This window comes from Schistosoma mansoni, chromosome 4 (genome assembly GCF_000237925.1).
Source record: "Schistosoma mansoni strain Puerto Rico chromosome 4, complete genome".
NCBI lineage: Eukaryota > Metazoa > Platyhelminthes > Trematoda > Strigeidida > Schistosomatidae > Schistosoma > Schistosoma mansoni.
The window spans coordinates 31,938,190-31,964,005 of NC_031498.1; the positions used below are offsets into that span (position 1 = coordinate 31,938,190).

At 36.3% G+C, this 25,816-nt stretch overlaps 2 protein-coding genes across 2 annotated transcripts; both read right to left on the reverse strand.

The window, feature by feature from the left end:
• Positions 1–137: 137 nt before the first annotated feature.
• On the reverse strand, positions 138–16,822 carry Smp_179670 (hypothetical protein; the record flags this gene model as incomplete). Its single annotated transcript, XM_018797510.1, has 7 exons — positions 138–144; positions 230–260; positions 290–406; positions 436–552; positions 582–698; positions 728–878; positions 16,820–16,822. 7 exons carry the CDS (start codon positions 16,820–16,822, stop codon positions 138–140), a joined length of 543 nt encoding a protein of 180 aa, XP_018652544.1.
• Positions 16,823–21,461: 4,639 nt separating this feature from the next.
• Smp_103140 (putative alpha tubulin) lies at positions 21,462–23,445 on the reverse strand. Its single transcript, XM_018797511.1, has 2 exons — positions 23,332–23,445; positions 21,462–23,282 (listed from the first exon to the last, which is right to left on the reverse strand). The coding sequence occupies exons 1-2, from the start codon at positions 23,332–23,334 to the stop codon at positions 21,930–21,932; spliced, it is 1,356 nt and encodes a 451-aa protein (XP_018652545.1). The 5' UTR covers positions 23,335–23,445; the 3' UTR covers positions 21,462–21,929.
• Positions 23,446–25,816: the final 2,371 nt, after the last annotated feature.

Consider the following 25,816-nt stretch of genomic DNA (forward strand, 5'->3'; position numbering starts at 1 on the left):
TCATGCTTTTCGTCGTCTTCTCACTCACATCGTCATCGTGACCATTCCTACAATCATCTCCATCATCAAAATCATGATATTCAGCGAGAAATCCGCCCTCTTCGTCAAGGTCATCTTCAAGGTCAGCATCAAGTGAATCACACCATCATGCTTTTCGTCGTCTTCTCCACTCACATCGTCATCGTGACCATTCCTACAATCATCTCCATCATCAAAATCATGATATTCAGCGAGAAATCCGCCCTCTTCGTCAAGGTCATCTTCAAGGTCAGCATCAAGTGAATCACACCATCATGCTTTTCGTCGTCTTCTCCACTCACATCGTCATCGTGACCATTCCTACAATCATCTCCATCATCAAAATCATGATATTCAGCGAGAAATCCGCCCTCTTCGTCAAGGTCATCTTCAAGGTCAGCATCAAGGGAATCACACCATCATGCTTTTCGTCGTCTTCTCCACTCACATCGTCATCGTGACCATTCCTACAATCATCTCCATCATCAAAATCATGATATTCAGCGAGAAATCCGCCCTCTTCGTCAAGGTCATCTTCAAGGTCAGCATCAAGTGAATCACACCATCATGCTTTTCGTCGTCTTCTCCACTCACATCGTCATCGTGACCATTCCTACAATCATCTCCATCATCAAAATCATGATATTCAGCGAGAAATCCGCCCTCTTCGTCAAGGTCATCTTCAAGGTCAGCATCAAGTGAATCACACCATCATGCTTTTCGTCGTCTTCTCCACTCACATCGTCATCGTGACCATTCCTACAATCATCTCCATCATCAAAATCATGATATTCAGCGAGAAATCCGCCCTCTTCGTCAAGGTCATCTTCAAGGTCAGCATCAGGTGAATCTTGTATCTTCTGGATATAGTGTACTACTGAAGACGTTTAGCTCTATTTCAACTGTACTGATAGAACGTCTAGTTAATAGCATATCTTCTTTTTCGATTGCTAATAATAACTATATACTATTTATTCTGACAATTATTGTAAATGAATACCGGCTTATAGGCATTGTTAGGTTAATAGAAACAGGAATTCGTAATCAAAAGTGCGCAGTATTTGAAAAGTAATGATTCCTAATTCACTTTGATTGAACAATTGTCATAAGGATTTAAACAATGGCAAAATGTTAGCAAAATGTATAGTCATAGGTAATAGCATTTTGGAGTACAGTATTGTTATCAAAGCTTAGTAAACATAGAGTGTCTTTTAGTTAACAGTATATGAAGAACATAAGTAGACTAAGTCTGGTGTGGATTACTTATATCCACATAAGTAGTATGTTACGATGGTAAGGCATAGTTGATTTATCATGTTTCTCTCATTATGTATACTATGGATATGTAGATCTCGAACTAAAAAAAATCATGGATGAGAGAGAAACATCTGCATAAAGCAAAGAAGGATAGTGGATAGCAGTGGAATCCAATTAGAAACTGACCAGTTGCAGTTCTAAACATCAATAGGAAGATTCAAACAAACAATACCAAAAGAATTTAAACTTCATCCCATCGCACAAGCAAATGGCTATCAGGACTCAGTAACTGAGTGGATAACGCAATGGCGTTTGAAGCGAGGGTACTGAGTTCGAGTCCCATAGTGAACATCAACTCTGAGACGCAGGCACATCCAGCTGACGAGTCCCTAATAGGACGAAACGCGCGTCCTGGATTCCACTGTTAGCCACTATTCATCTTTGCTTACAATGCTTGTGAAATAAGGCTATATCGAGACAATAAGCACAGTATGCACATATGCCGATTAGAGACTGACCAATTGTAGTCCTAACACATCGATGGGAAGATTCAAACATACAATACTAAGTGAATTTAATTTGTATTAAACACTATTTTCTTTGTTAATTGTCTTTGATACTTATGTCAAACTATATATTGTGTACGAATTGAGAAAAATTTGGAGGAGTAATTTCTTTCAAGGAAACAATCTGGGCTATCAAAAGTAATAATTATTTCGGTGGTAAATTTAAATGAATGGAATTTATAACACAGGTGGAAATAATGAGGCATTACTACTGAAAGTTTTGTTAGTAGTTAAATTATTTAAACAAAAAATTAAAACGATTATTCTGATTCATTTTAACGATGTCTTTTTAAGAGAATGTCGATTGAGCATTATACAAAGAAATATTTAGAAATACTGTTAGAAGTCGTATTTTTTTTAAATTTTATCAAATGAAGGAACCATGTTTTACTAAGGGTAACAGAGATTCTTCATTCTTTCAACCCGTTTATTTTTAGTTTCGCACTGAAAGGATGTTTTTTTCATAGAGATGTAATTCTCAGTGAACATATCAAAAGCGTGTTATGATAGATGCTTAAGATGTATCATAACTATTGAGTAATTAGATTGTGTATATCTATATTCATCTTATTATAAGCTTCATTTTGACCTATGGATTATTATTATACGATTTAATGTCCCAAAATTATATTCAGTTTATTGACCATTGTATCGCACGTTCACAGCCACATTCGGCTTGATCTTGTACAAATATTATTTTCTATTTTATGGTGTGATGCGGTCTATCTGTCTGGTATATAAAGGGAGCGTGCTTGAAATAAACGATTCACATAGCAGAAGCTGTAAATGGTGTTCTGGACTCAACTGGACGGGCTAGACGGACAATGGACCAATAAGGACGCTAGACTGCTCATACCAGTTGAATGTCGTTGATTTGGCACAGTGTTAAGATTGAAAAACGTGTATTTCGACTGGTTGATAATTCACGTGATAAAAAGCCTGACATAACATCATAACGAATTGGCTTACGGCCTATTTATGATCCCATATGTGAGACTCAAACCGAAAACCTTTGGTTTCGCATGTGAACTCTTAAACTCTAGATCACTGAGTCGGCATCAAACGGTGTTACTGTCTAACTTCAACCAATCCACGGGACCGATAGGTTCTGGTTTCGAATCCCATGAGCGGGTTCGTGGATATGCACTGTTAAGGAGTCCCATACTAGGACGAAGTGGCCATCCAATGCTTCCACGTTTTCCTTGGTGGTCTAGCTCTAATTGGCTGCTGAATTCAACTGTTAAATTACTAAAATATCCATGAAATCCCTTTCTGATAATTTCGATTAACTGTATTTATGATAATCAAATGTGTTAGTTCATATACATTCAGTAAAAAAAAAGAAAGTTTTATAACGTTTAGTCGAAATCATGAGTCAATTGAAGCTAGGCCACCATGGAAATCGTGGAAGCATTAGACGGCCATTTTGTTCTATTGTGGGACTCCTCAGTGGCAGTGCGCATCCACGATCCCACCTCGCCAGATTCAAACCCAGGATCTATCAGTCTCGAGCGCTGCTGAGGAGTCTCAGAATGGGATGAAGCGCCCGTCCAGTGCTTCCAGGTTTTCCATAGTGGTCTAGCTTCAATTGACTCGTGATTTCAACTACTACTTACTTACGCCTTTTACTCCCAATGGAGCATAAGCTACCGATCAGCATTCTCAAACACACTCTGTCCTCGGCCTTCCTTTCTAGTTCTACCCAGCTTTTCTTCATTCTTCTCATATCTGTTTCCATTTCTCAGCGTAATGTGTTCTTTGGTCTTCCTATTCTCTTTAGACCTTCAGGGTTCCATGTGAGGGCTTGCCTTGTGACGTAGTTGGGTACTTTTCTCATTGTGTTTCCTAACCACTTCCAGCTCTTCGTCTGATTTCTTCCTTTACTGTAATCTGGTTTGTTCTCTCCCACAGAAGAATGTTGTTGATAGTGTCTGGCTAACGGATCCGAAGTATTATGCGTAGACAACTCTTAACAAACACCTATAACTTCTGGATGATAGCTTCCGTAATTCTCCAGGTTTCCGTCCCAGATTTCAACTTTAAAATTACTAAAATCTCTACCAAAAACCTCTTTCTAATTATAACCTTTAGCTTTCATTTACCTTTTTTATAGGTTTATTAAAAAAAGGAAAGAAAGAGAAGCATTTGAAATGATTACATGAACAGACAGAAAAAAACCTAAATTCAGTATAGAAACAAAAGGGTCATTAATGATTAACCTTAGTCAAATTTGATCATTTGAGGTACCGAGTGAATTCAAATCATTTCGTTTTTAATATTTCCCCTTAACTTGACTTATTGACCTATTTGTTTTATATTCATTATAAATTACTTATTATATAATACTATCCATGTTATCCATTATCACTATGTATATTGTATCTGGGTGTATGCTGTATCTGAGTGTACCCGAGTGTAACCAAGTGTATCCGACTGTATCTGTATAAGTAACCTTATTTCATTACTGATCTGACTACACTATCAAACTGTCAAAATTATAATCACCCTAAATTAGACATTTAAAAAAAAATTTACCAATCTAGAAGGTATTTTTGGGTAATCAATTCAATGTGAATATCATTTTATATTAGGTAGTTGAGGTTAATTTGTAAGTTCCGAAGAAGTTTTGTGGAAATTTAGTATTTTCATAGTTGAAATCATGAGTCAATTGAAGCTAGATCAACATAGAAAACCTGGAAGCACTGGATGGCCATCTCGTCCTATTTTTGGGACTTCTCAGTGGCAGTGCGCATCCACGATCCTGCACTCGCGAGATTCGAACCCAGGACCTACCAGTCTCGCGCCAGAGCACTTAAGCGACAGACCACTGAGCCGGTATCCTACGGTGTTAATTTCTAACCTCAACCAATCCACGAAATTGCGCGACCAACTTGTCATATCTTATATATGTTAAAACACAACACTCATTCAAATGTAGCTGTGTCATTTAGTTTTGTGCTAAGAAAGTTTAGTAATTGGAGACTATTAGGCGAAGATCTTAGTCGTACGCTTTTTTCTAATTGTTATCTGTCAATAATTCCTGACTATAATCATATTAAAGCTGCTGCTCCCAATAGGATTCAAACATGAGCTACCTAATATCTCAGTCACAGGGGTCATCAATAAGCCATTAGCAATACAAACAGTTTCTTATCTGACTGACATATGTTTGTGATAATTGGACAAATTTAATGTATATCTAATCCCAAAACTTCGATCGATCAATTGAATAACAAACATAAATCATTAACGTTTACTTGGTTTTGTTTACTTGTATCTTCCTATTGTTATTTTGGCCTGCGATTGATCAGTCTCTTGTTGATATATGTACATCCTGTGCGGACTGCCTCGATATTGCCTGAAGTCACAAGCTTTATAAGCATTCTGTTCATCCTGTTAAGACAGGTCAACGACAAAATAGTGCCAAAAGTTATAAATATCACACGAAAATTCCTAAACCTTCAACTAAATGTTGGTATTGTGGCGCGCGGCACTTCTCGAGATTTCGCCGGTTTAGAAATCATATATTCACTATGTGCAATAAATTTGGTCATAAAGAATCAGTTTGCCGAACTAGAGAAAGTTTGAGATCAAAGCCAACGAAGCGTCCTCACCAGTATCAAAACAAATATATAAACAGTATATATTCTACACTGGCTCTAAGCATAGCAGATAAAAGATGGTATGTGGAATTATTGGTGAATGGTGTTCATGTCCGATTACAATTGGATACAGCATCAGATATCACATTAATCTCTAAACGGACATGGAATTTAATTGGTTGTCCGAAAGTATTACCAACTGAGCACACTGCACGGAATGCATCCGGAGATATATTAAAGCTTGTTGGAATCATAAAATGCTCTGTTAAATTCCGAGATAACTACTTTACAGGGAATTGTTATTTAACGAACAGGCATGATTTAGACCTTATTGGAATAGATTGGATAGATAAACTAAATCTATGGGATGTACCATTGAGTGAAATATGCACGATGAAGTGCACAAATAGTCCTAGAGATCTACCCATAGTTCATTTAACTAAGAAAGCTATAACGATAGAAGACCTCTTGAAGAAACATATGAATTTGTTCCAGAATAAATTGGGATGCTGTACCATTGGAAAGGCAAAATTATACTTACGACAGGATGTAAAACCTGTTTTTGTCCAAATGCCAAGTCCCGTATGCAGCCACCGATAAAGTTGACAAGGAATTAGATCGATTAGAGAAACTGGGTGTTATACAACCGGTTAATTATTCAGCATGGGCAGAACCAATAGTAGTAGTGCAGTTAGCAAACGGAACTATTCGCCTGTGTGCAGACTTTTCAATAGGATTAAACGATGCTTTACAAAATCACTCATATCCACTTCCTTTGCCAGGAGATTTATTTATTAAACTAAACGGTGGACGTTACTTTTCCAAACTTAATTTATCTGAAGCTTACTCACAAGCGGAAGTTGATGAAGATTCGAAGAAGTTATTAACCATTAATACCCACAGTGGACTTTATCAGTTTAGCCGATTACCGTTTGGCGTAAAACCAGCTCCAGCAATTTTCCAACAGATAATGGATACTATGTTGTCTAACCTGGAAGGTGTAGCAGTTTACTTGGATAAAATTTTATTTGTTGCTTCTTCTGCTCGCGAACTAATGGGTCGGTTAGACGTGGTGCTCAATAAAATATCGCAAGCCGGTTTTCAATTACAAAAAGAAAAATGTGAATTTATGCTGGAGTCTGTTAAATACCTTGGATATATATTTGATAAAGATAGCCTCCGACCAGATCCAGATAATATAAATGCCATCAAAAATATGCCCAAAATATGACCAACTGATGTTACAACCCTTCATTCATTTTGGGGGATGATTGGATATTATAGCATGCTTGTACCCCATAGGTATAAATTGCGACACCCATTAAGTCAACTTTTGAGGGCTAATGCAACATGGCACTGGACAAAGGAATGCCAACATTGTTTCGACGAAATAAAAAGGATTCTATCTTCTAAACTGTTGCTGACTCATTACAATCCTAACCTTGAAATAATTATGACTGCTGATGCTTCCAACTATGGAATTGGGGCTGTTGTCAGCCATCGTTTTCCTGATGGTAAAGAAAAGCCAATCGCTCATGTATCCCGAACACTTAACCCAGCTGAACGAAAATATAGTCAGATTGAGAAAGAAGGACTAACTATAGTTTTTGCAGTAAAGAAATTTCATAAAATGATTTATGGACGTCGAGTTACTCTTCTAACAGATCACAAGCCGCTTTTATCTATATTTGGGTCGAAGTCAGGTATTCCTGCATATACAGCTAATCGATTACAACGCTGGGCTATTACACTACTTGCTTATGATTTCTGAACTCTATATAAATCAACTGAAAAGTTTGGACAACCTGATGTTTTATCTCGACTAATTGCAAATCAGAAGCAGAAAAGCGAAGATTCTATTATTGCAACGATATGATTGGAGGAAGATATCCAACAAATACTACAAGTTGCTATAAAAGCAACACCATTATTCGCTGAAGACATTAAACGCTATACTCAAGAAGACGGCGAGCTGAAGCGGATTATAAGTTACCTTGAACATGGTTGGCCTGCTCATATAGACAGCAAAAACATTGCACAGTATGCTCACCGACGGAATTCTTTATCGCTCGTGGACGGGTGCCTAATGATTGGAAACCGAGTCATTGTACCCACAAGCCCACGCCGGATGACGATGTTAGAACTGCACGCTGCACACCCAGGAGTAGCACGGATGAAAGCACTAGCACGCGGTTATGTATATTGGCCGAATATTGATGCGCAGATTGAAGAACATGTTGCGAGATCTTTCGCATGTGCAAAAGCCATGAAAGCCCCTCGCAAGACGGAAATAAAAAGTTGGAGAACACCGTCAAATCCGTGGTCAAGAGTGCATGTAAATTTCGCCGGTCCTATAAACGGAAAACAGTTCTTGATAATCGTTGATGCTTTCTCCAAGTGGCCAGAAGTCCACTACATGAAATCTGTTTCGACACAAGCTACTATGAAGAAACTGAGGCAAGTATTCAGCTGTTTTGGGTGTCCTGATATATTGGTGTCGGATAATGGACCACAGTTTACCTCTGCTGAATTTTCGAGGTTCTGAGTTGCCAATGCGTTAGGCATATTAAGACACCCCCATACCATCCACAGTCTAACGGTTTATTCGAAAGGTTCATGGACACTTTTAAAAGAGCGTTACTTAAAGCCGAAGGGGAAGGAGAAATAGAAGATATAATTCAACGATTTTCACTAAGCTACCGCGCACCCCACAGCCCAGCAACAAATAATCAAGAAAGTCCGACAGAAGCAATTTTTGTAAGAAAGATTAGAATACCTATGGAACAAATGAAGCCAGTCTCCGTAAGAATAAACGAATGGAACGGCAATTCAACAAAAGACATGGTGCCTTACCCAGAAGGTCTAGTGTGGGACAAGCGGTAATAGCAAGAGATTTCCAGGGAGTAAAGCAAACCTGGAAGTTTGGCATCATAGTCCGAAGAAAAGGGAAAGTTATTTATGAAGTGAAAGTCGGACAAAAGATATGGGTACAACATGCAAACCAGATACAGCCAACCAAACAGGAGTGGGAGATAGGAAGTGATAGAAAGCATGATATACCATTAAACATATTAACTGAGTCGGATAATGAAATTAAAAAAAAGGACCCGTATAACAAGAAGACGTGTACAACACTCCTGAGACGGTCGCATCGCATCAGGCGGAAACCTAATCGTATAAAAATAAATCCTAAGGATCGTTATTATCCATGATGCTTCAAAAAAGGGGAGGTGTTATATCCTAATGAAAACATAAGTACAGGTAACTTCCGGGACTTATTAATGGACGATTATTCTATATAGAATCTTATTGTTTAACTATTGAGTAATTAGATTGTGTATATCTATATTCATCTTATTATAAGCTTCATTTTGACCTATGGATTATTATTATACGATTTAATGTCCCAAAATTATATTCAGTTTATTGACCATTGTATCGCACGTTCACAGCCACATTCGGCTTGATCTTGTACAAATATTATTTTCTATTTTATGGTGTGCTGAGGTCTGTCTGTCTGGTATATAAACCGAGTATGCTTGAAATAAACGATTCACATAGTAGAAACTGCAATTGGTGTTTTGGACTCAATTGGAAGGGCTAGACGGACAAGGGACCAATAAGGACGCTAGACTGCTCATACCGATCGAACGTCATTGTTTTGGCACAGTGCTAAGATTGGGAATAATCACCTGGATGTACCTGCATCTCAGAGTTGATGCTCACTTTGCTTACAATGCTTGTGAATTAAGGCTATATCGAGGCAATACACACAGTATGTACATATGCCAATAAGAGACTGACCAGTTGCAGTCTTAAAACATCAATGGGAAGATTCAAACAAGTAATACTAAGTGAATTTCTACTAATCAATTGTCTCAATCTTGACTGTTCCTTCTGTAAATATCAGTCCATTGTCTTTGATTATTATTGTTCATGCATTTTCATACTAATCGCGTTCCGTTCCCGTCCTCTCTTTGTTGATCTTCTACTGAAATACATTCAATGACCGAACATCATTATATATACTACTTATGTAGATATAAGTAACCTACACCGCATTACTAATGGTAAACAAATAAGTAGTAAATACAATATAACATAAATAATTATAATGTAGCAACATAAAATATAACTTTGGATAATAAAACAAACAAACAAACAAAATTATTGATTATATGACAAAATAAAGTCGGTATGGTATACTTTGCCTTTTGTTTGTAACATTCATATTTGTGTATTTGGTAGCCGATTTGTGTTTGTTTTGTTTGTTTTTTTCATTGATTCATCATTTCTATATTAGATTTATAGTGGTAAATAATCCTTCAATATAAATAACTTGGTAGATATTTAGTATTGATAATGATCTAATTACTTACTTACTAACGCCTATTACTCCCAATGGAGCATAGGCCACCGACCAGCATTCTCCAACACACTCTGTCCTGAGCCTTCCTTTCTAGTTTTATCCAACTTTTATTCATTTTTCTCATGTCTGTCTCTATTTCTCAGCGTAATGTGTTCTTTGGTCTTCCTCTTCTCCTATGGTTGTCAGTATTGCATGTGAAAGCTTGTCTTGTAAAGCAGTTGGCTGCTTTCCTCAATGTGTGTCCTGTATACTTCCAGTGCTTTTTCCTCATTTATTCCTCCACTGGAATCCGGTTTTTTCTCTCTAACAGTAGAATGTTGTTGATAGTGTCCGGTCGACGGATCCGAAGTATCTTGCTTAGACAGTTGTTAATAAACACCTGTATCTCCTGAATGATGGTTTTCGTAGTTCTCCAAGTTTCGGTCCCATACAGTAGGACTGTCTTGACATTTGTATTGAAGATTGTGACTTTGGTGTTTGTTGGCAGTTGTTTTAAGTTCCAGATATTCTTCAGTTGTAGATATATTGCTGTTGCTTTGCCGATCCACACCCTCACATCTGCATCAGATCCACCGTGTTCATCGATGATGCTGCCCAGCTCTGTACAGGTTTTCACATCCTCAAATGCTTCTCCATCAATCATAATTCGATTGGTGCATGATCTAATAGTTAAAGAGACTATCAATCAATCATTCTAGTCATAACTTAGGGCATGAGATATTTCTTCTATCCCATAGATACCCAGTTTAGTAGTTTTAAATTTATACGACAATACTTAAGATCCAATATCTTGTCTTCTAGTCAAAATGTTTAAAAGTGCCTGGTATCATCATTGTCCAATTGTTATATCAACTTCTTTAGGTTTATGGTTAATCTTTAATATCTCACTTCCTATTCACTCACTCACTAATTATGATTCCTTTTCTAAACATCTGAATCTAATAATTAATCAAATACTGTAATCAACGTTCCTGTTCTAGGTTTGTCTCTCAAATAGACCAATCATATACATTCACATTCAGAAAAGTTAACGACCTATTTAGGAATTAATTACAAAAAAATTCAAAGTAAACCAACATAACAACTGACATGTTTTCCTCCTTGTTTGTTGTCTAGAGAAATCAAAGGCAATTATGATGGAGTTTGATGTGAATAGAGAAACAAGAAGTCTAGACAAACTACGGAAACTATTTTATGGGGACGTGATTTCATTTAATTCAAAGCTTGTATAACAGTAAAATTTACTTTTGCTCCTAATCTATTCAACAGATCATACGTTTTCGTTTGATGTATGATTCACTGACATAACCTTTTCTGTTCCAAAGTTATTGTAATTTAGACATAATCCTTTGTACTCGACTTCCTACTCAAATCCTCCAGTTTTAGACATGATTGTATTTATCAGAAGGGGGTTTTGTGGAGGTTTTAGTAATTTCATATGGTTGAAATAATGAGTCAATTGAAGCTAGACCACTATGGAAAACCTGGAAGCATTGAACGGTCAACTCGTCCTGTTTTTGGGACTCCTCAGCAGTACGCATCCACAATACCGCCTCTCGAGATTCGAACCCAGGACCTGTCAGTTTCGCGCCAGAGCACTTAACCGATAGACCACTGAGCCGGCATCCAACAGTGTTAATGTTTAACTTCCTAATTATTGTACGTTGTGATCGGGTTAGTCATCTATTTATTCATGTATCTTTTTACACTAATCTGAATTCGGGTACCAGTCGGAATTTGGAGTAAAGCGAGTAGTATTCCAGTTGTCTTGTCTTCTCTCTCGCGCGTGACTGCCAATCAGGTGATAGAATAGTTTTCGTCTCTCTACCCCACTTTGAACTCATGAATACTAGTCTCAAGGTTAAGCCAGTCAGTCTATAACGTCAAGGTCTTAATCCACATTAGACAAATTATCCTCCGCACGAAAGTGAGTAGACAGATCAAGGACTTAACAGAGTTCATACATTAATTTTATTATGTAATTAACAACAACAGCAACAAAAGCAGATGTTACAAGTCTAAAACTGGTCAAAAAGCATTTGAGGATGGAAGACAAATGAGAGTTAATCATTGTTGATACGAAACATTTCTTGCATATTTTATTGGATGTTTGTCATTGAAATGGGTGTAAGATAAGAACAATTTACAATATTTTAGATTTTATTCTAAGAATTCTTTACTGCCATCAAACAAATAGAATTAAGTAATGTAACTAACACTATTTGTAGGGACTTGTATATTTCTTTTAGTAGCATTCAAGACTACCTTCGATTAGTCTCTGTTGACAAATAATCTCATTCAATGAATGTTCAATACTATCTTCAGCCACAAGTTGATCGGTGAGATTATAATTTATGGACGAACCAATTAGATTTACAAGCAAAGATGGATAGTGGCTAGAAGTGGAATACAGTTTGATGCGCGTTTCATCCTATTTGGGACTCGTCAGCTGGATTTACCTCCATCTCAGAGTTGATGTTCACTCTGGAACTCGAACCCAGTACCGATCGCTTCAAACGCCATCGCGTTATCCACCGCTAGACACTATCCATTTTTGCTTATTATGCTTGTGAATTCAGGCTATATCGAGGCAATACGCACAGTATGCACATATGCCGCCAATAAGAGACTGATCAATTGCAGTCCTAAATATCAATGGGAAGATCCAAACAAACAATACCAAGTGAATCAGATTCACGATAACAGGTCTTGGATTTCGGTGCAAAATTCTTTATCCATTTGATTAAATAGCGTCTTGGCATTTTAGCTGATATTAGTTCGTGATGAAAACCCTAAACCTAATACCTATCCCTAACCACCAACTGTAAACCACAATCCTTATCCTTCACACGAATCTAAAACCCTCATTTGGCCCTAGTCAATAGGTGGACATTCTCAAGGTTACTTTAGCATCGCTCAAAGGTCGTCCATAAATTATAGTCTCAGCAGTTGATCATAGTTACAAAAAAGTCGACATGCTATCACAGCATGGTCAAATACAATCTGAAATACCATCTACTGGTAAATGAAAATAAAAATAAAATACTACATACATTGACTAAGTTCGTAGTTATTGTGATCCTGTAACCTAGCGGATAACGTATTAGTATTTCAAATGGTAAGAACTAGGTTCGGGTCTAGGTGTACGTATTCACATGGATGAAAATACATCAAGCTAATGAGTCCTAAATAAGATGAGACTCGCTTTCTGGATACTACTCCTAGTCACTCATGACCCTTGTTGACTCCTTCAAAACACCTTAGGAGCACTAAATTTAGTCCATTAGTTTAAGGTTGTTGTTTTATGACAATAATTCTTATTACAAATATATATAATAGGTAAACAAACTATTTGGAACTACATGAAGTACCTTCTAACAAGATAAGAATCTGTATAACTTTTATTCAGCAAACTATATAATAATGTAAGTTATTGACTGCTTAATTACTTACTTACGCCTGTTAACCCTCGTCGAGGAGCATAGGCCGCTCACCAGCATTCTCCATCCAACTCTGTCCTGGGCAATCCTTTCCAGTTCTTTCCAGTTGTTATTTGTCCTTTTCATATCTGTTTCAATTTTCCGGCGTAATGTGTTCTTTGGCCTTCCTCTTTTCTGCTTCCCTTCAGGATTCCAAGTTAGGGATTGCCTTATAATGCAGTTTGGGGATTTCCTTAATGTATGTCCGATCCACCTCCAACGTCTTTTCCTAATTTCCTCGTCAGCTGGAAGCTGGTTTGTCCTCTCCCATAAAACTCTGTTGCTGATGGTATCCGGCCAATGGATGTTGAGTATTTTGCGTAGACAACTGTTTATAAATACTTGTACCTTCTTGACGATGGATGTGTTAGTTCTCCATGTTTCAGCTCCGTACAAAAGAAGTTATTGACTAGGTCAGCTCTATCAATCTTTTCTTCATATAGAATATTTGCTAGATGAGGTATTGTAGAGTTCTTCATCCCTTTGCTTCCAGGAATGGGTTCTAATACATTGGCACCTCGTTTTATCAGAAGAAATACAAGAATAAAGATGTGAATGAATTGGATGACTAGTATCTGATAAGATGACACCTATTACGAGTTCGTAAGATTTGAACTATCTGTTCAGAACTATATTACTAATTACCTCAAAAGACTCATCAAACACCTTCTCTAACTGTCTTCATCATTCTCCGCAACATAACAGAATGTTTTCTCAAAACCCCAATAATAATAATTGTAGTTCGCCTATAGATTTCTATGTCATTTCACATTGTCTAAATGACATTCAACAAGTTCAACATATTCGTTAAGAAGGTATTAATAGCCCAACAGTATGGTAGATATTCATTTGATGTTCATATTTGAGACAATAAACTAATTTATTACTAATAATGGGAAGAATAAACCAGATTCTAGTGGAGGAATAAATCAGGAAGAAGCACTAGAAGTGGACAGGACACACATTAAGGAAAGCACCCAACTGTGTCACAAGGCAATCCCTCATATGGAATCCTGAAGGTCGAAGGAGAAGAGGAAGATCAAAGAACACATTACACTGAGAAATGGAAACAGATATGAGAAGAATAAACAACAGCTGGATAGAACTAGAAAGGAAGGTCGAGGACAGAATGTGTTGGAGAATGCTGGTCGTTCGCCTATGCTCCATTCGGGGTAGCAGGCGTAAGTAAGTAATTAAGTAAGTATTACTAATAATAGTCTCTTCATTATCATCTTATTCTAACATATTTCCTATATTCTTTATATCACACTGTTTTGTCTACATCTAAATTATTTTTAATAGAATAAAACCCCTTTTTGGTTTGTTCCAAAAATTAACCTGAAGTCGACCTCTCATGTAAACATATTCTCATTATTTAATGTTTATCATTTATCAGTCTGTATTGTATTGCAGTTTATGCTATTTGTGTCTATCTAATAATCTAATTGATGATGATCTTTGGTCAATCTTAGTTACTTGTGTTGTTTCCATGTGTTGTAACAGTACCTGTTAGTTTATAGTATGCTTATACTACTACTACTACTACTACTACTACCCTTCCTCCTCTTTCAACTTTCCCTCCTACTACTACTACTACAACTACTACTGCTATTACTACTACTACTACTGTTACTACTACTGATAATAATAATAATAATAATAATAATGGTGATAGTAAGTTCAATATTCTCTCATATTGGGTTAATAAAGTAGCTAGGGGTCATCAAACTAATTAGGGAATAGGGCCTTATAAATATTTCAAGTTATGATCCCTTTATATTTAACTTAGAACGAATTTCTATCCATGGAAGAAGAGAGATAAACATTGAACAAGAACAAAAATTCATTTCGTTGTATACTGAAATCGTAAACAAATATATCATTATTAAAAAGGGGGGTTTGTGAAGATTGTAGTGATTTAATGGTTGAGTTGATGAATCAATTAAAGCTAAACCACCATGGAAAACCTGGAAGTACTGGAAGGCCACTTCGTCCTAATATAAGACTCCTCAGCAGTGCATATCCATAATCCCGCCCACAGGATTCGAACCAAGGACCATAACCAGTGGAGTTCAATAAGGTCTGTTGTAGAGGTAGTAACTCACTAAAGATGATGGTGGATGGTGGCGGAATTTTGTGGATTAGCTGAAGTTAGACATTCACACTATTAGATGCCGGTCCAGTAGTCTACAGGTTAAGCGTTCGCGTGAGAGACGGGAGGTCCTGAGTTCGAGTCCCGGAAGCGGGATCCTGGATGTGCACTACTAAGGAATCCCGCAATAAGAAGAAAAGGCCGTCCGGTACTTCCAGGTTTTCCATGGTGGTCTAGCTTTATTTGGCTAGTCAACTCAAATATCATTAATCTCAATATATATCTTTGTAATATCATTAAAGTGAATATACTAGTAAACTGTTTATGAAATACGTATAGATTCACGTGAACGTTGAATACAGTTTGAATAAAGTATTTGCAACATTCACATTAGTTAGTTGATAGTTCAAAGTAGATTACCAAGAACAGAGTTGTTAGTAGAACAATATCATTCATGTGTACAAAAGTTCTATCTTTAAACTTTTGTTCACATATGGTCTTGCCTATCTGATGATTGACAGTAATTCGAAGACTGAATATGTACTTACGGAAAACCATATTGCAGTAAGTATAATACCTTCAGAAACACTCACCTTAACTCAATGTCTATTACAACAGAAAGTAGTTGGTAAGTGAACTAAGTAAATTGAATCTTCGGTATACTGATTGGCCGCTTATTAGTAAGCAATGTCATATGTACTCAGTTCGTAGTGTGAATGGAATTTATATACACCTCACTAATTAATTCCAACTTTGCTGGAATCTGTGTCTAGAGTTCTCTGCCGGCTGCCACTAAATAATTGACACTAAAATATAGTGCACGTGATACAGTGTTGCTAAAACTAGTGACCTCATTGCTACTTTATCGATGAAATATAAATAGTACTAAGTACAAGACAAAAATGGCATTAGTTACTATCTATCGACCAAACAATGTAAATGTCTTCATTTTACAGGAAATCACTCGGTATATGAATAATTCAGTGGTGAAATTTCTAGCTTTGAAACTGAATAACATGGGTTTGAATTTCATAATGGAGGAGAAGTTCCCTCAATAATGACAATAATGACTTAATAATAAGTACTAACTAGAGTGAAAACTCGCTGGAAGTGGATAGGGCATACTTTGAGGAAATCACCCAATTGCGTCATAAGACAAGCCCTCACATGGAATCCAGAAGGTCAAAGGAGAAAAGGAAGACCAAAGAACAAATTACGCCGAGAAATAGAGACAGACATAAGAAGAATGAACAAAAACTGGATAGAACTAGAAAAGAAGGCCCAGGACAGAGTAGGGTGGAGAATGCTGGTCGGCGACCTGTGCTCCATTAGGAGTAACAGGCGTAAGTAAGTAAGTAAGAGTGAAAACTCAAGTAGAGGATTGTTTTCTGTTGATAACTTCCAACTACTTTACATGAATCTTTTGGGTTGCTCACCATCTTTTCTTGAAATTAATGTGCATGCTTTAAAGGTATGTTAAATTCATGGAAAACCTGGAAGCACTGGACGGCCGTTTTATCCTATTATGGGACTACTCAACATTGGGCATCCACGATCCCGCTTCGAGAGATTCGAACCCAGGACCTCAAGTCTCCCAAGCGGACGCTTAACCTCTAGACCACTGAGCGGACCGGCATCCAACAGTGTTAATGTCTAACTTCAACCAATCCACGAAATTGAGCGACACATCCACCATTGTCTTCAGTGAGTTGATATCTCACAACAGACCTGGTTGAACTCCACTGGTCACTGCTTCTCACTAGAACTCCAGGAATTTACCTCTTGAAGCCAATCACTAGTGAGCAAATGTTGATTATTATCAGAAGGAGTTTTTGTGGATATTATAGTGATTTCAGTAGTTGAGATCATGAGTCAATTGAAGCTAGACCACCATGGAAAACCTGGAAGCTTAGTCATAAATTTTTCCTCAGTGTTTTTTTATTCTGGAACCAAAATAGTTCAGATCAAATTGGATCCTTCGTTTGACAATACTAATCTCTTGAGGATTACATGATTTACCAGATAAAATGAACATCAGGGTTGACTTTGTCATCATTCTAAAGTGTGAAGTGGTACTGAAACACATGGAAACTCAATGGTATAACTAGTTAAATTCAATCACAATCCATAAGTGACAAATTCAATGGAAGGTAACTTAAAAGTTGATCCGATACTTAGATCATCCGGTTTTTTCATAGTTCGGACAAGTCCATTTTAACCAGTCCATATTACATGGCTTACCCGATTTATGATGATAGACAACGACCATTTGGGTTGCAACTTTGGTGCACATGTCCAATTCCAACCAGTTATCGATATTACACAACCATCTTAGATTACCTGAGGTGGATAACTGTTTCATATTCTATATGATTGAATACAACTGGTCACGACTTCTTAATAGAACTGCTGGAATTGTAACTTGAAACTAGTCACTAGTAAGCAGATGACTTAAACTATGAAAATTCTACAGTCTCTAGAGATCTTCCATACTAATCTATTGAATTCTTTACAATACAATCCTGTATATACTACTCTAACTTCTGTGATACACTGTATGGTGACATGTGGTAATAAATGAAGTATTCCACATTCAAGCATTGAGATAACAACATTCTTAAATGTGAAGAAGTTACACTATTACATTTCCAGTACTTCTAATTATAGATTGGAATTCTCATCCGTTTACGATCACTACAACTGATGGTGAGTATGACGTAAATGAGAAGCCAGGTGAGGCAAAACTACAGTACTTTGATAAAATATGAAAACCATGCTTGAACAGCTTCCTTCAGTCTTCCTTTATATACTTCATGATTCTTTCAATTCTGTTGTTATCACAATTACTCACTGTTTCCCGTCCTGTTCTCTTTAGTTCAATCTTCTCAATCTTCTTCTGGCAAGGATTCCACATTCTCTTCTGTTACACATTACTTATATCTGTCAACATAAGTAGCACTCACCACAAGTATTATCTGTCTTATTAGTGAAGTCAATCCTCTTTGACGAAAGCGATATCATTTAGTACATAGAATAATTTATTTCAATTTACATGAACGGTATTAAACTGACATATTTTTTCTTTATATACGAATTTGATGTTTTCAATGTTTCAATTCAAAGCTATTCTATGGCTCTTAACGATATTGTATACTGATTATCCTCACTTTGTGTGAAACATGGCACAAATCCATGAAGTCACTGACAAGTGGACTGAGCCATTTTGGTAAGTGTAGACTACCTGGTTGGGATTCGCGAGATGATACCAATCGATGGTTAGAGAACTTGAATGACATGGCTCAAAATCGTTTGCAATGGCGAAGGTGCATCCACTCTTTGTGTTCTCCCAAATTCTAACCTTTTGAATTCTTCATGTCCCTATCCTTTTTCTCTTCCCAAATTTATTTCACTGTATTATACTCCTTCAATAACATCTTCAAACCCTAATCTTTCACATAATGCTTATACTCTTACCAGTTTTACCACTATGGGATTTGAATCGGTAACTGGATCACTGTGCTAATGTGTCATGGCAACTCGAACTGATGTACGTACGTACGAAGTTCTACGTTGTAACTGACCGACTGACTGACGTTTCTACCAATAGTATTCAGCAATAAAGATGACAAATTGAAGATAGAAGCAAGAAAATAAACATTCAGTTATGAGGTAAATAAACAAGTGTATATTTCTATCAAGTCATTATTGGAAAAGGTTAAATGTATTACTAAGAAATTAGTCACAAAGTTGAGCTGTAATTATGTTTTCTATACTTTAGTGATTCAATCCAATAACCGTCACAATTATACATTAACTCCACTCTGGAGTGCCGCATAGGGTAACTGACACTTCCCAGTTGACCATATCATAGAAGGACTTTCTTGTTAAGGGATCAGAAAGGGATACTTAGTTAATATTATTGAATCAAGGGATAACTGTTGATAGTTAATCACACGCAGCCCGTTTACGAGTAGTTCTGAATGTATTAGCTGTAGCGTTTGTATGAACTGATGATTCCTTTGTACTTAATGACTGCTTGATTTCGAATTCCAAATACAAAACATTCTTTCGTGCTCATCTAATACTTCTTTGTTAAATTGTGTTATTCCTGGGATTTCTAGTTTGTACTATAATTCAAATGCTCTTAATTATCACATTTAACGTCTTAGCACCAGGGACAGAAATCTGTGGGGTAAGATGTGATGTATTAATGTTAGGCTTAATATTTTCTAGTTCCCCCTTCCGTTGTATCAAGTCAGCATCAATGAATATCCTAATAGTTTGAAGGAAATATCTTCCTTGAGTCACACGCCTATAGAGTCAGTAGTACTACTTCATCTGTTAAACTTAAGTTTGCTGTCTTTTATCTTATTGCTCTTCGTCTAACTTGTTTAGTATGGTAGGGCCTACAGGAAAGAGTGTTCTGGTCATTATGGCTTGATTGGGTCATTACGGTACAGATGCTCAGCTATCAAGTCGAGGTAACAGCTACAGTCATGAAGTATATTCTGTGAGTGTGATGTGAATGAATTTTGTGAAGTTACGTTCTCCGAAGCAAAACATTTTATTATAAAGCATTAATCGTATTCTGAAGGTAGACAGAAAAGAGGAAGGGCGAAGAGCACACTACGTCGGGAATTGGAAGCAGACATCAAAAGGATGAATAGCAACTGCAAAAAACTGGAAAGGATTGCCCAGGATAGGGTTGGACGGAGAATGCTAGTGGTCAGCCTATGCTCCTCAACGAGGGGTAACAAACGTAAGTAGTAGTGTAATGAACACAACATGACAGGAGACAATCGAATACATTTAGACACACATTACAGACTATCTCACTAAATTCTGATAAACGTACAGTAAACAGTTAATTTGCAAATTAATAATCAATTGTCTCAATCTTCACTGTTCCTTCTGTAAATATCAGTCCATCTTCTCTAATTTCATTGTTCATGCATTTTCATACCAATTGCGCTTCATTCTTGTTCTTTCCTTATCGGTCTTCTGCCAAAATACATTCTATGTCTAACCATCACCATATACTACTTATATGGATATAAGTAGACCACACTACAGTAGTAGTCTTAATATTGGATTAAATAAAACTAAACAAAACTAATCTGATTCAAATACTAAGTATCATAAACTATAACAACTATAACCACAACATACTCATATTATAGTGAACAGACTATCTCACTAAAATCTGACAACTATACAGTTAACTTGCAAACTATCAATCAATTGTCTCAATCTTGACTGTTCCCTCTCTAAATATCTGTCCATAGTCTTCGATCTTCTACTGAAATATATTCAATGCTTGACCATCATTATATATACTACTTATATGGATATAAGTAACCCACATCACACTTGTCGCGTCTTTAAAGCAATCGTTCTTGTGGTGGTTCTACTCTCTGTGCAACTTTCTTCTTTTACTGCAGTCTGTGCCATGCTCTCAGTCAGAATAAAGAGTCTGCGACTTGTTGACCTACATAGCTCCGTCGACCTCCTTATCGATCTTCTACTGAAATACACTCAATATTTGACCATCATTACACATATACTACTTATATAGATATAAGTAACCCACATCACAATATGATAATTAAATCGATAATCTATAATCATATTGATTTAATTCTTAAAGAAAACTTTAGCTTCATATCATAATAGAATATTTTTTCAAAACAAAAACAAATACCATAACTAAACTTAAATATTCTAAAGTGCTAGTTTTTTCTATTTTTTTTATTTTTTTCTATTTTTTTTGTTTTTTTCGCTTTTGTTACTAAGACGGATACAATCACGTGTTATTGATTTTACAAAATGTAATTTTGTTACTTCTTCAATGTATACAACAATAATACCACTAATAATAGTAATAGTAATAATGATTGAATAATAAAAAAACAAAATATAGTAGTCATGGTAACAATAGTAATGATAATAATAATAATGTACTAAATTCCAGAGGAGGAAGAAATCAGGAAGAAGCGCTGGAAGTGGATTGGGCACACTTTAAGGAAATCGCCCAATTGTGTCATAAGACAAGCACTCACATGGAATCCTGAAGGTCAAAGGAGAAGAGGAAGATCAAAGAACACACTACGCCGAGAAATAGAGACAGACATGAGAAGAACGAATAAAAACTGGATGGAGCTAGAAAAGAACGCCCATGACAGAGTGGGTTGGAGAATGCTGGTCGGCAGCTTATGCTCCATTGGGAGTAACAGGCGTAAGTAAGTAAGTAAACTTAAATATTCTAAAGTGCTAGTTCTTTTTTTTTATTTTTTTTTTTTTTGTTTTTGTTACTAAGACGGGTACAATCACGTGTTATCGGTTTTACAAAATGTAATTTTTTTACTTCTTCAATGTATACAACAATAATACTACTAATAATAGTAATAGTAATAATGATTGAATAATAAAAAAAACAAAATACAGTAGTCATGGTAACAATAGTAATAATAATAATAATGTACTAAATTAGATTTGAGCAACAAAACAAAACTCAAAGTTAACTTCTTCAATGAATCGATATTTTTTTCAAAATTCTTGTTCTTCATCATCTTCATCTAACATAATTGTATCACATCCAACTTCAGCATAATCTTTTTCTAATGCAGCAGTATCTTCACGTGCTTCAGTAAATTCACCTTCTTCCATACCTTCACCAACATACCAATGTACAAATGCACGTTTAGCATACATTAAATCAAATTTACGATCTAAACGTGCCCATGCTTCAGCAATTGCTGTTGTATTACTTAACATACATACAGCACGTTGAACTTTAGCTAAATCACCACCAGGTACAGCTGTTGGTGGTTGATAATTAATACCAACCTTGAAACCTGTTGGACACCAATCAACAAATTGTATCGTTTTTTTAGTTTTAATATTTGCTATAGCAGCATTAACATCCTTGGGGACAACATCACCACGATATAATAAACAACATGCCATATATTTACCAGTTCTAGGATCACATTTAACCATTTGATTACCAGTTTCAAAACATGAATTTGTAATTTCAGCAACACTCAACTGTTCATGAAATGCTTTCTCAGCGGATATAATTGGTGCATATGTAGCAAGAGGAAAATGTATACGAGGATATGGTACTAAATTGGTTTGAAATTCCGTCAAATCCACATTTAATGCACCATCAAAACGTAATGATGCTGTAATAGAACTAACTATTTGTGCTATTAATCGATTTAAATTAGTATATGTAGGATGTCCAATACCTAAATTCTTTCGACATATATCATAAATAGCTTCATTGTCAACCATAAAAGCACAATCTGAATGTTCTAATGTTGTATGTGTTGTTAATATAGAATTATATGGTTCAACTATAGCTGTTGCAATTTGTGGTGCTGGATAAATAGCAAATTCTAATTTAGAACGTTTACCATATTCAACACTTAAACGTTCCATTAGTAATGATGTAAATCCAGAACCGGTACCACCACCAAATGAATGAAAGATCAGGAATCCCTGAAGTCCACTACATTGATCCGCTGATTTACGTACACGTTCTAATACTAAATCAATAATTTCTTTACCAACTGTATAATGACCGCGAGCGTAGTTATTAGCAGCATCCTCTTTACCAGTAATTAATTGTTCTGGATGAAATAATTGTTTATATGTTCCACATCGTACTTCATCTACAACATTTGGTTCTAAGTCGACGAATATCGCTCGAGGTACATGTTTTCCAGATGTCATTTCAGTAAAAAATGTATTAAATGCACCATCAATTTTTTCCTTTGTTTCATTAGTTGCCATATGACCATTTGGTTGTATACCATGTTCAAGACAATATAATTCCCAACATGCATTACCCATTTGTACACCAGCTTGACCAATATGTAAACTAATACATTCACGCTATGAATAGTATAAACATTGATACATTATCGTTTAAAATGTAACTTACCATTGTTTAATTGTAATCAGTAGTAAGTGGGATCTAATTAGAAGTTACGTAACACACGGCGGTAATCCAAGCTTTACACTACTAACGCGATACACCTCTCTTCTTGTTTTGTTCTTGTATCATAGAGAAACCCTTTCTTTTATATGATTTTTTGAACATTATCTTAATATGAATTGTATTGGTTATAAGAATATGTATCACTGACCTAAATACATGAATGTATACCATAGTAATAGAACAGATACCTACTATGTATATTACCACTACCTGTTTGTCATTGAAATGACTTATCATTTCAGTTCAGTTGTAGCTCTTTCACACACACACACATACATGCACCACACACACATATATACATAGATACATACGCACAGTACATATAGTACACAAATAGCACACTTATTTATGTTGAAAGTATTCTTCAGTTCACTTCAATTATGATATATCCTTAATTATTGACTATTCTATCAATATACAAATATATACAAACATAAATATAGATAAACTTGAGATATGTGATTTTACTGATTTATATCAGAAGGGGGTTGTTGTGGATATGATAGTAAATTTATAGAGTTGAGATCATGAATCAGTTGAAGATAGACTATCATGGAAAATCTAGAAGCACTGGATGGCCCTTTTCGTCCTAATGTGGGACTCCTCAGTGGCAGTGGGCAACCGTGATCCTGCCTCGTGAGATTTGAACCCAAGACCTATTCGTTTCGTGCGCGAGCGCTTGACCTCTAGACCACTGAGCCGTCCGGCACCCAACGGTGAGAATGTCTAACTTCAACCAATCCACGAAGTTGAGCAACCGTTCACTTTTGTCTTCAGTGAGTTACTATGTCACTACAGACCTGGTTGAACTCCACTGGTCACTGCTTCTCACTAGAACTCCAGGAAATACCTCTTGAAGTCAGTCACCGGTGAGGATTTTATAGTAATTTTAATAGTTGAGATCATGAATCGATTGAAGATAGACCACCACGGAAAACGTAGAAGAACTGGATGGCCCTGTTCTTCCTAATGTGGGACTCCTAGGTGGCAGTGCGTAACCATGATCCCGCCTCACGAGTTTTGAACACAGGACCTATTAAATTCGCGCGTGAGCACTTAAACACTAGACCACTGAGCCGGCCGGAATCCAACAGGATTAATGTCTAACTTCAACCAATCCACGAAATCGACCGACATTAACACCGCTGGATTCCGGCTCAGTGGTCTGTCGGTTAAGTTCTCTGGCGCGAGACTGATAGGTCCTGGGTTCGGATCCTGCGAGGTGGGATTGTGGATGCGCAATACTGAGGAGTCCCACAATGGGACAAAACGGCCGTCCAGTGCTTCCAGGTTTTCGATAATGGTCCAGCTTCAATTGACTCATGATCTTAACTATATAAGACATCCACCATTGTCTTCATTGAGTTACTATCTTACAAAATACCTGGTTGAACTCCACTGATTTGTTAAGATAATGAGATGGTGGAGAAGATTTGTAGTTCAGGTGGATGATTTTGATGGAGTTTTGTTCTCTGAGCTGGATAGTTTGCTCGTGGAGCTTTCATTGTTCTTCTGAACGACATCATCAACACCAACTTCGAGTAGAAGTGAAGTGTTCAAATTTCCCCATATGTGGTTCACAGCTTGTCCTGTACACCTCGATGTTGTTTGGTTCTTCTTGACCTTAAATCTGTCATTGTTTGCTTGTTTGTTTCGGTTTTATCTCCCATTGGTTAAGGTAATTGATAACTTACTATGATTAGATAATATTAATGATGATTAATATATATATGATACACATAGTTAACGATTTACCTATTAGTATGGGGTTCTTGTTTTAGTATTGAGTATTTACTATACCACTCCAGTTAGTCATGTTTTTTTTTCTTTTTTGTTTAGATCAGAGATTGATATTATTTGAGCAATCAATAAAAAAACAGAAAGTACTGGACAAATTTTAGGTTCTGGTTTGGGACCCCCTAACCAAAATGCAGCAACCTGTAATGACTGACACTATGTTGAGCTCTCATAACTCATTCTAACTTTTGAACAAACCAATCTATCTATGCTCCTCAAACCACATTTTGATCATGTTAATTATTCACTTATCAACCATGACTGTTTATATATGAGCATATGTATGTGTATATCTTATCCTACTGATCACATGTCCATAGTTTACTATTGTGTGACTATTAATATTGATTAAAGCTTCATTAAATTGAGTTGGTTCACATGCCTTCTATACTGCTTGTCGCTTCGCTTCTCTCTCTTCTTTACACTTGCTTCACTTCGTTTCTTCGATCGTTTGCCTGAATCAACGATTGTATGAAATATATGCATTCAAAATGCATCCTCGTATTGAACTTATTTAATTCTGTTATTCCCTAACGCGATTTAAGTCGATAATTTTATACGAGCATAGGCGATATGTATATTTCAATAACAATCAGAAATGATCTAACTGGATTCAGATTAAGGGCTACTA